The sequence below is a fragment of the Physella acuta genome, unplaced genomic scaffold (assembly GCF_028476545.2).
Source record: "Physella acuta isolate Inbredline_101_S28 unplaced genomic scaffold, ASM2847654v3 ptg000872l, whole genome shotgun sequence".
NCBI classification, from domain to species: domain Eukaryota; kingdom Metazoa; phylum Mollusca; class Gastropoda; family Physidae; genus Physella; species Physella acuta.
The window spans coordinates 146,735-159,221 of NW_026732389.1; the positions used below are offsets into that span (position 1 = coordinate 146,735).

The 12,487-nt window shown below is 33.7% G+C and overlaps 1 protein-coding gene across 1 annotated transcript; it reads left to right on the forward strand.

Annotated features, from left to right (window-relative positions):
- Window positions 1–123: 123 nt before the first annotated feature.
- Window positions 124–11,072, forward strand: LOC131952397 (uncharacterized). The gene is made up of 17 exons (XM_059315025.1): window positions 124–391; window positions 1,325–1,591; window positions 1,977–2,192; window positions 2,574–2,686; window positions 3,035–3,096; window positions 3,219–3,376; window positions 3,816–3,912; window positions 4,461–4,474; window positions 4,796–4,911; window positions 5,241–5,299; window positions 5,817–5,977; window positions 6,373–6,463; window positions 8,388–8,404; window positions 8,765–8,912; window positions 9,801–9,916; window positions 10,734–10,795; window positions 10,968–11,072. Exons 1-17 carry the CDS (start codon window positions 124–126, stop codon window positions 11,001–11,003), a joined length of 2,001 nt encoding a protein of 666 aa, XP_059171008.1. The 3' UTR covers window positions 11,004–11,072.
- Window positions 11,073–12,487: the final 1,415 nt, after the last annotated feature.

Below are 12,487 nucleotides of genomic sequence, written 5' to 3' on the forward strand. Positions count from 1 at the left end.
ATTAATGTATGATTATTCCAACAGCTTTTTTTTAAAAAATCAATTCCTGATTTATTTCTTAAACAATATGATTTAAAAGAATTTATTCATAAAATATTTTTGTTTATAAGAGCTCCATGTCACATGTATTTCCATTGGTCAGAATGTGAAGAGTCAACGTATGGGCTAAACTGTACCAGCCAATGTCAGTGTAGTGGAGAAGAGGTGTGTGACCGTGTCAAGGGGTGTGTCTGCAACAGCGGCTGGGAGGGAACAGGCTGTAACATTGACATTGACGAATGTGCCAGGAAGACGTACAGCTGTAAGAGTGGCGAGGAGTGTCGTAACACACCAGGCAGCTACACGTGCAGGTGTCCTGATGGGTACAGGAGTGTGAATGACACCTGTCAAGGTAAATCATTTAACACCTGTAAACATGTCACATTTTTACCATTTATTTGTGGGAAGACATGGTTGAGTGGTAGCAGCGGTGTAGCAAGCTTGGTACATTTGGTGCGGACCACATAAGACATTGGGGTTAAGTCACCAAACTCATTTGTTTTCATTTATTTTGGGGGCATCAATGGCAGGCTTACACCAGACAACACACTACCTTAAAGTCTGGGTAAGTCATGAAAAGTGGGAATTTGGTGGTATTGCGCTGACCACTCAGTCTATTCCACCAAGCTTTAATTGATCTGCCCTGTAAGCTCAGAAGTCTAAACGAGTGCTGGATTACTGCACCTGGAAAAGTTGTTGATATTCTTAAAATAAGATTTGATAACCTTTTTATTGTTCTTTAACTTTATTCATTTAATGAAGTAAACAACCAGATATTATACTTTGAAGTCTGAAACAATAAAGAATCTAACTTAAAATATTAAAATCTTTTAGATTTCCTATTGTAAAGTTAAAAATTCTTCAGCGTGTGATTAATATGGAACATGAAAAAGAGTTCACCTCTTTAACCCTTTATTTACAGAATTAGGTTCTGAATGCAATTATTTCTTGAGCAATGTGTTGCTTCTTTTACTTTGGATGAAACATATTTTTTTAAAATTTAGATATTGCGCAAATTACTTTTAAAATATTATTAGAGGGATCCTTTTTTTAAAAAAAACTTTTTAAATTCTTATCCTAAATTTTATAACAATGGAAGATAATTATTTATATGTAGGCAAGGGGTTATTTAGTATTAACTTTTATAATTATTTTAAAAATTATAAATATATATTTGGTTGTCTCCCCTAGCATTTTTACTATAACATAGCTATAGAATATAACTATTCTATAACTATAATTATTTTAGGCTTCTGGTTCATCTAAATAAAATTTGAAATTTCAGAGTGTCCTCCCTTTTTCTTTGGAGAGTTCTGTTCCCAGCCATGTGGCTGCAGCCAGTCTAATGCCATATCCTGTAACCATAGTAACGGCTCCTGCCAGTGCAAGCGCCCCTGGGGTGGGGCGGAGTGCAAAACTGACGTGGATGAGTGTCTGGACAGCAGCATGTTCAACTGTTCGGCTGACACGGAGTGCCAGAACACATATGGCAGTTACGAGTGTGTGTGTAGACACGGCTACACAAAGAACCAGACCTCGGGCCTGTGTGAAGGTGGGTTGTGTTGTGTGTGTATATGTTGTGTGTTGTGTTGTGTGTGTATATGTTGTGTGTTGAGTTGTGTGTGTATATGTTGTGTGTTGTGTTGTGTGTGTATATGTTGTGTGTGTATATGTTGTGTGTTGTCGTGTGTGTGTTATGTGTCTGTGTTACTGCTTTATATGTATATTATGTTAATTGATTAAATTTACCATGCTTAGTCCATTTAGTGAAGAATAACTGCTATGAAATAAAGTGCTTTAAATTCATCAGTTGGGCTCAGAGCTAAGACATGACTTAGGTGTAAGGCTATTATATTGTTACCAGTGAAATTAGTTATAGTCGGTATGATTATAAGCTATGACTTTATTTTTGTCATTCCCCCCCCCCCCCCCCACAGCCTGTACTTGCAACATGACCAACACAGTAACCTGTGACCGGGGAAGTGGTCAGTGCACCTGCAGCAGCAACTGGACAGGCCAGACCTGTAACGAAGACGTGGACGAATGTTTGACCTCCCCCTGCCCTGCTAACATCAAGTGTGTCAACACCCTCGGAGGCTTCATGTGTCAGTGTGAGGGCGGGATGTACCAAAATTCTCAAGGAAACTGTGCTGGTACAGTCTTGTTTGAAAACTTGGTTAAATTATGTTAATTGTTTTGTAAGGTTTTGTGGTAATTCATATTAATTTATTGAATATCTTATTCATTGTGGATTGATTTATTGTAATTTTAAAATATCTAGTTTATGGCATTATTAAATTGATTTATCAAAATATTCTAAAAACCAATTTACTGTTTCTGTGGAATTATTTATTGGAAATTATCAAATATAAAATGGTAAATGGAGCTTTGATAGGTCAAAGCATCTAAAAAATATATAATGTAATTTTTCTAAAGCTTTAAAAAGTTTAACTGGTTTATCAAAAATGAAATACAATGTAGTTATAAAATTGTTGGTACATGTTTTTATTTTTTTAACAAAATATTTTTTTCAGCACTGAGATCAATCCCAGTAAAAATTAAATATGACTTTGATGTGTCAGGGATGAACCTGTCCAATGTCAGTGGCCCTGACTTTGTCAGGCTAAAGTCATTACTAGAGCTTAAGGTAAGTCAGTTATTATTTGTTATTATTTGTATAAAACAAGCATAGCTGACATTATAATTAATTTGTATGTTTATTAGAATAAATAATAAAAAATTATCTGTAAAATATAAAATATAAATTTAACTTTGTCTCCTTATGAAACAAGTAAGATGATTGGTTATCAAAACAAACTGTTTGTTTTTGCACTATAATTCATCTTTTGACACATTTTTAATGTATAAACATTGCAGACTATTTTATTACATTTTTAAATTTTAAAAATTCTGTTGTGAAATTATGGGAATATTTCAAAAGTTTTAAGCATGTTAGGCAACTCTTGACAAAATTATGTTATTATTGCCCTTTCAGTTAAAAGAAGTTTTCAGTAAAAAGATTAAAGGACATCTGAAAATTGAAATTTTGGGACTCAGGTAAGCTGGGTTAATGTTTGAAATATTTTTACTAGTTCAGAGTAAGTCATCATATCTCAGCAATTTACGGATCAAAATGGGATGACAGACTACGTTATTCCATTGTACATTTTTTTCTTCAGAGCTGGTAGTCTTGATGTGGAGTTCGTGATCATTGTAGCGTCTTCTAACACAGTGTCTGATGATGTTAGCCTAACATTGTACCAACTGGCAACTGAATCATACCAGCTGGATGGCCAGAATGTCACTGTTTTATCTGTACAGGTCAACACAACACAATGTAAGTTTCATACATTGTTTTTGATAGGTCAAGGGATAATATAAAAATGTTTGTGTTTTTGAACTTATTTGTACTTTAAATTTATGAACACAAAACAGCAACATTTTTAACCAGAAGAAAATTTCAGTATTCATACTAAATTTTTAACAGGGTCTACATTAAACAAACATGTAAATATGTTAATAATGGATACAAATTTATTTTAACTTAAATAGGCCCTACTTATTTAAAACGTAATAATAATCATCTATTTGTGTTTGTAAAACAAGTTTTCTGTAGACTAAATTAAAATAACTGATCGATTTATCATGAATACATTTTAATCTTACTTATGTATCTTAATCATCAAAACTTTACCAGTAAGCTAATGTTTTAATGAATTATATATCAATATCTTGCACTAGGTTAACCTAAATCAAATGTCCATATCTTTAAACAGTTTCCTTCAACACAACTCTGTGTGAGAAAAGGTTACTCATTGATCCTTGCCCATCAACAAGTCAATGCTTTGAAGAAAATAAATCAACACGTTGCATGTAAGATTTTTAGTGTTTTCAAAACATTTTCTTTTCTAGAACCATACAAAACAAATTTTAAAATACCAACTGAAATATTCAAGGAAATATTTTAAAAAAAAATAGCAGCTTAAAAAAATCTCCAAAAAAAAAGGTATTTAAATTAAAATGTATTAACGCAAATTTTAATTGTTTTAAAAAAAATGGGAAAGTACTACTAGTATAAGTTAACTTTTAGAAATATAGCTTGATATTAGCCAATAATGATTTTCTATGTTTACTGTAAACTTATTTTTTTATATTAAAAATGTAGCTTCATATAACTTTGTTATAACTTTGTTATTAGCCAACTCTATAATCTGTTTAATTTTCAAGGAATTTTTCAATTTAATTAAAACATGTACATCATTCAAACAAATGTTAAAATAAAGGTTAAATAATATTTTTAAAATGTACATCATTCAAACAAATGTTAAAATAAAAGTTAAATAATATTTTAAATATTTACATCATTCAAACAAATGTTAAAATAAAAGTTAAATAATATTTTAAACATTTCTGATCCTCAGCTCAAAATCAGAGGGTAAGCTTACTTTAAACATTTTGTCCTGTTAATTTTTTCTTTATTATTTCTGATCAATGGGTCATTCATAATTAATGTCACATATGGGTTGGGGGCTGAATTTAGTTACATACATTTAAAAAAATAAGATAAAAACAAGTTTTATTTTGGTTAGAGTTTTGGTTATTACAGATGGAGTTTTAATTACGTGGGGGAGGAAAAGAGAGAAGTATACCATTTTTTAGAGCAATAGTGGAGGGGTAAAAAAGATTGTGAGAATAGCATGATGTCATGTTAAACCTAAAGCTGATCTCATGGCAGTTTTTTCTTCATTTTTTTCAGCTGTTGTGTATGGATTTGACATGAAGTTGAGCACTGACAATCTCAATCAAAACCTAGACCTGACTGATGAAAATAGTGAGCAGTACATCAGTCTGAGGCTGAACTTGACCCAGCAGGTAGGCCTGAATCTTATCTACCTGTACAACAGTAGGTGCACCTGTTTTACCTGTCACCAGATGCAAATGTAGAGCAGAACTACAGCAGTCTGACTAAATATGTACAGTAAAGGCATGGCTAATCTACATCTAATTTAATTCACTTGGTGTGGGATTCCCATCATTTCCTAAGATGCTGTAAAGATCAGTCTTGTAGGCAGGGAGGGGATTTAGTTAATTAAATGTAAATGGTGTGCTTCTGTCAATTTCAATCCTTCTATTTTCAATATAGCAAATATCCTGTCCATACTACTGTTGAAGATTATATGATATTATTTTTATATCCCCAGCTGACATTAAGGCTGAATGAATCTTTGCCTGGTCTAACTACATCAATAACAAAACTGAGGTGAGATTTTGTTTCCTCCATGATATATCAGAGTAAAAGGTCTCAGGGTTAGACTGTAAGTGTCCAAGAGACTCAAGAAATTTTAAAAGGAGCCCCCAACCCCAGATTAAAATTTTCATTGTGCATTTTTCTCTATCAAAGCCTGAATTATGTGCCTTGGAATGAAGGAATGGTAAAATACCAAGCACTTAAAAAAAAATCAACACTAATAGGACTATTAAAACAACATTCCTGGGTAGCCACTGAGATATTTTCCTGTGGGCTTACCAGGATTTTTCCTGGTAGATCAATGGGCCAGTCCAACCCTGTTTATGTAAATGAAACACTATTTGAAACATATATATTTTTGTTTCCTTCCATGTTTTTTTTTTTTAGTTTTGTTTTGTTCCTCAGGTCTGGCAGTATTATTGTTACCTCCATGTTTTTAAGTGACTCTGTTTTGTTTTGTTCCTCAGGTCTGGCAGTATTATTGTTACCTCCATGTTTTTAAGTGACTCTGTTTTGTTTTGTTCCCCAGGTCAGGCAGTATTTTTGTTACCATCCTGGTTCTGATACCAAGTGGTGTTGACAACCCTGCAGGAAAACTGATCAAAGCTTTAAAAAATTTGCTAGGCTCAAACTTGACCATTAGCGACATGCCCAGTACAGTTTTGGACTTTTATGTGCGGGCAGTTGCTGGTAGGTGTAATTCAAGGAACTTAAAGTTTAATAATAAAAAGTAAGCTAGTTTATTCTTTTGGACCAGGTAGCCCATGGGGCAGATGAAGTAGAGTTTACCTGTTTTTATAACCTCTGCATAAGGAGATAATGTGGTCAGCACTATGTCAAGCCGCCTTTACTTTACCTAATGTGAGTCAGGTACCCATTAGAGCTGGGTGGACTCAGTGACGTCATGTGAACTCAACCTATGATCCAACCTACCATGTTTAACTCTAAACAATTAACAATTTTATTTCAGAATAAGAAGTTCTATAAGACTTGTAGTGACAGGGATTCCCTCCCCTTACAATACATCATTCATACAATTAATCACATTTAAATGAACTGCTAATAAAAGAAAAAATTCTCCACAGCTCAAACATCTAACCTTTGTGACCTTTACATTCAGTTGGTACAGACCTGTTCTGATGGCTGTATTGTACAGGAAAACACACCTGTCTGCAGGTATTTACCTGTGATTGTGTCTAGATTACACATATCAAATGTTTGACTTGAGTCTAGGACAACACACCTGTCTGCAGGTATTTACCTGTGATTGTGTCTAGATTACACATATCAAATGTTTGACTTGAGTCTAGGACAACACACCTGTCTGCAGGTATTTACCTGTGATTGTGTCTAGATTACACATATCAAATGTTTGACTTGAGTCTAGGACAACACACCTGTCTGCAGGTAATTACCTGTGATTGTGTCTAGATTACACATATCAAATGTTTGACTTGAGTCTAGGACAACACACCTGTCTGCAGGTATTTACCTGTGATTGTGTCTAGATTACACATCAAATGTTTGACTTGAGTTTAGGACAACACACCTGTCTGCAGGTAATTACCTGTGATTGTGTCTAGATTACACATATCAAATGTTTGACTTGAGTCTAGGACAACACACCTGTCTGCAGGTATTTACCTGTGATTGTGTCTAGATTACACATATCAAATGTTTGACTTGAGTCTAGGACAACACACCTGTCTGCAGGTAATTACCTGTGATTGTGTCTAGATTACACATATCAAATGTTTGACTTGAGTCTAGGACAACACACCTGTCTGCAGGTATTTACCTGTGATTATGTCTAGATTACACATATCAAATGTTTGACTTGAGTCTAGGACAACACACCTGTCTGCAGGTATTTACCTGTGATTGTGTCTAGATTACACATATCAAATGTTTGACTTGAGTCTAGGACAACACACCTGTCTGCAGGAATTTACCTGTGATTGTGTCTAGATTACACATATCAAATGTTTGACTTGAGTCTAGGACAACACACCTGTCTGCAGGTATTTACCTGTGATTATGTCTAGATTACACATCAAATGTTTGACTTGAGTCTAGGACAACACACCTGTCTGCAGGTATTTACCTGTGATTGTGTCTAGATTACACATCAAATGTTTGACTTGAGTCTAGGACAACACACCTGTCTGCAGGTAATTACCTGTGATTGTGTCTAGATTACACATATCAAATGTTTGACTTGAGTCTAGGACAACACACCTGTCTGCAGGTATTTACCTGTGATTGTGTCTAGATTACACATATCAAATGTTTGACTTGAGTCTAGGACAACACACCTGTCTGCAGGTATTTACCTGTGATTGTGTCTAGATTACACATCAAATGTTTGACTTGAGTCTAGGACAACACACCTGTCTGCAGGTATTTACCTGTGATTGTGTCTAGATTACACATCAAATGTTTGACTTGAGTCTAGGACAACACACCTGTCTGCAGGTAATTACCTGTGATTGTGTCTAGATTACACATATCAAATGTTTGACTTGAGTCTAGGACAACACACCTGTCTGCAGGTATTTACCTGTGATTGTGTCTAGATTACACATCAAATGTTTGACTTGAGTCTAGGACAACACACCTGTCTGCAGGTAATTACCTGTGATTGTGTCTAGATTACACATATCAAATGTTTGACTTGAGTCTAGGACAACACACCTGTCTGCAGGTATTTACCTGTGATTGTGTCTAGATTAAACATATCAAATGTTTGACTTGAGTCTAGGACAACACACCTGTCTGCAGGTATTTACCTGTGATTGTGTCTAGATTAAACATATCAAATGTTTGACTTCAGTAAGGTCCCTAGACAGCACACCTGTGATTGGGTCTATATTACATATATTAAGTGTGAGACGTGTAGTTTGCAGAACAACAGACCTGTCTAAAGTAGATTATTCTGAATATTTTAGATTTAAAACATGTTTTAAAAGCATAAAAAATTCACCATTTGTTTTGAAAATAACTGTAGCTGGTGAAATCATTTAAAAAAATGGTTACATTTTCTAAAAATATCTTGGAATTTTTTTCAATTAAAAAATAAATTCTCTGAATTTTATTTCAGTGAGTCCACCAAAAGCAGTGAGTATTTTTGACTGTCAGAAATATTCTAAGATTGCATGATTAAGTTTTAAATTTCAGTGCTTAAGTTTGAGATATTGTTTTTTTAGTGTCTATTTAAAACTAAATGAAAACCAATTGCTAGGCCTACAATATGTTATAGCAAATCATCAAGTTGACTTGTTCTACATCAAATTATCTTAAAACAACTTCAGAAAATTAACCACAAAATACTTTACTTTCTTAATCTGTTTATCCAACTATTGTTTTTATACTTGGTAAATATTGACTTACCTCCCCAGGCAAGTACGCCTAGCCGGCTATTGCTGTTATACTTGGTATAAATTGACCTCCACTTTTATTGACCTCTGACCTCCCCAGGCAGGTACCCCCTGATAGTTGGGCTAGCTGTTGGGATCCCCCTCTTCTGTCTGCTGCTGATTACTGTGGGTGTGATCGTCTTTGTGTGGGTTCTAAGTGTCAAAAGGAGGAAAGGACAGCTTAAAGTGATGAAAAAAGAACCTGATTGGTCAGTACACTACTAATAGTTTTATAATGACTAGATCAGTTTTACTGAGCAATCGGTCGGCCTGGTCGAGTCGGTAAAGCTCATGGTTGCTAAACCGAAAAGTCCCGAGATCGAACCCTCGGGCAGATGAGGCTCGTTAGCTGGGGACAGCCACTCTTCTAGGAGAGACAACTCCAAAATTAAACAACTGCTGCCTTGTAGTTTGTTCTTGGTTGGACAAAGGCTATGGAAGCAAATCCAAAAAGAAAAGCAGGCTGAAATCGGAGTCAATGGCCTCAATGGCGTATAACCAGTTGACACATAACGCTTAATTGTGTTGGAGGCGTGGTCGAGTCGGCAAAAAAGCTCAGGTTGATAAATTCGAACAAAGTCTCGAGTTCAAACCCACTGGCAGATAAATCTCGATCCCCTTCAACACTAATAATTAAGAACGAAGAAGAAGAAACTGAGCAATCAGTCAATTATTTGAACCTATCAAACAGGCCATTTATAAAAAAAACATTAGGCCTACTTGGTTAGACATTAAATTTCTGAAACAAATAGTATTAGCTAGTTTAGTTTAATAAAAGTTTTTTCAAAGCTTAAATGTAACTTAATCAATTTGACTATAGTAAATAGAATTATTTGTCATTTTATTTTGTCAGTGTTGGGGGTTATCATGTATCTTTGTTTTTTGTTTAGCCATTTTATAATATAAAAAAAAGTATTGGTGTTCAAAGGGAGATAACCTTTAAAAGGGAGATGATGTGTTAAAAAAAAATATTATTTGTATTTAAGTTAATGAATAATTCATTTTATTTAATTTAATACATTTAAATTAATGTGTGAATATTATTAATTGATGAAATGAATAAATAATTATATGTGAATATTATTAATGACATGAAGGTATGGAGCTGTTTTAAAAAGCGCAAGACAAACTTATCAGAATGAGGCTTACGTCAGTGAGCAGGCCACAAGTTCTGAGTCTAGTTCAAGCCAAGAAGATACCAAGGGCAATGGCGGTAAGTACTTGACTTGATTCTGTCTAGATCTGTGGAGCAAAGGGTTGCAGCTACACATCTAGAACAGACTGTTTTCTTTAGTTTAGAGTAAATCAGTCAATTTAAAAAAAAAATTTCTTAAGTAAATTTTTACGTTAGTAATGACAAATACCAGAAAGCTTTTCAAAACAATTTTTTTATTATTTCCCAACCTTTTTCTTTGTAACACTTTCTAACAATGCATGTAAAGAGCCACACGTTTTCTTTTAAACACTGTCTGCCCCTCCCTATCTTTCACCCATCCCAGGGGTAGCTGCATTATACTTCAGGGGGCATTATCACCCAGTCAAAGGAAAAGAATTAAAAAAAAGTTCCACAAAACGAAAATATGAGACATACACGTTTTTTTCCAGTGGTATTTATGATTATAATTATATACATCATTAGCACAGAGTGACGTCACAACATGACACGCGATGAGGGTGACACCAAAGTACAAACGTATTTTGAACATCATAGATACAGTCTGATGCAATTTGAACCTTAAAGAAATTTTTAATATTTAATGCTAATTGTCTTATAGTTGGGTCAAATATTTAAAAAATTTAGTTTTTTAATTTATCACAATATTGTTCTTTTAGCTCCAGCCATACATGTACATGTTGTGTGATCATAATCACTTTGGTAAAAATGTACGCCTATGTTTATGTATGATGTTTTTTTTTTGGTGATTTTGTTTTGTCAAGCTTTGTAAAGAAATGACAAGCTATTTATAGAAATATGTTTATGACTAATGAAGTTGTTTCCAAAAATACATTTATGTCTAATATGTCTTCAGCTTACACGAACATCGACTTCTCGTGGGAAAATGTTTATCAGAAATCAGAGTCTACTCAAAAGGTAAATGTTTATGAATGACGCATCGTGCGGATGTTGTAAAATTAAAATTTGGTTAAATATTTTAATTTATTTTTCTAAGTACTGTGTTTGAGCCATCTATAATATTGAGAAAATGATGTATAAAATTCCATTTTGAATCTTCAAAACTATTTTATTTTTCTTTGTCTTGTAGGACTATGAGATCCCCCGACCTAGGGTGGTGAGTTGATCTTTAGATCACTTGTGTTTAGCTTGACTGTTGCTGTTTCAGACCGTGGCTGTGGGTGCAGATGGTGGCCTGACTATTGTCTTAGTTCTAAAATATCATATATTTTCTGAAAGTTTATAATTTAATGAGGGCCTCTTGATTTTCTGAAAGTTTATAATTGAATGAAGGCCTCTCCATTTTCTGAAAGTTTATAATTGAATGAAGGCCTCTACATTTTCTGAATGTTTATAATTGAATGAAGGCCTCTCGATTTTCTGAAAGTTTATAATTGAATGAAGTCCTCTTTTTTTCTGAAAGTTTATAATTTAATGAACAATATACATTTTCTGAATGTTTATAATTTAATGAAGGCCTCTCCATTTTCTGAATGTTTATAATTGAATGAAGGCCTCTCGATTTTCTGAATGTTATAATTGAATGAAGGCCTCTTGATTTTCTGAAAGTTTATAATTGAATGAAGGCCTCTCTTTTTCTGAATGTTTATAATTTAATGAAGGCCTCTCGATTTTCTGAAAGTTTATAATTTAATGAAGGCCTCTCTAATAGATTTTAAAATATTTTCAGGAGATAGACACACATTTGTAACGAAGGCGACTTCAAGTTTAATTACTGTACAACAGAAAGATCAGTCACAGATACAATGTTCATTAAAAATACAACTCTTTCATGTTTATCTTATTTTCCAAGTATATATTTTTAAAGGAAAACAACTCATCAGTGAAGCTTCTATTTTTTTCCATATTCTTTGTTTGCTGAAGATCTGTTTTATAATGTGAAAATGTAAAAAAAAAAACCCACATTGTTTGCTTTGCTCTGTACAGGTGTAAAGCGTGTCAGACATTTAAAAAAAAAACCTTGAATATGCAGTTTGTGGTATTTATTGCTTTATCATTCAAAAATTGTGATTGATAGAACTTGCATTCCTAAAAAAGATTTTATCCTTTTTATCTTTATGATAAAATTGTCATGTAGATCTATATCGATTCAATCAGCATGAAAATGTTTTGATAAAAATCTGTGACAGTAAATTATTTTACTGAACATTGCCATTAAGATTGTGTAACTATAATCATTATTTATATTGTGGTTATATCTAAACATGTTGGTGTTTTGTTTAAAATTGTGTTTGTATTAAGTTTAATTTAAATCGAGGCGTGCATAATATAATTTTGATAATCGTTACTGTAAAACCTGCAAACTAGGTCAAACAAATCGTGAATTGAAGAATTTCGGTCTTAGGTGATTTGACCACAGGTGCTTTGACCGTACGGGGTTTAACCACAGCGATGCTTTGTCCATTCTACGGGCATGGGATCGTTCATTAATGACGCAAACTGGCAGATCACATGGCATTGTTTGATCTGTACCACACACACTAAGGAAAAACTTGTGAAACCTGGCGTATATCCAGGTCAGCAGTCTAAAACTGTCTAAATTCGCCCTTTGACACGAAATGTTATTTAAATCACTTCCTAGTGCCAAAT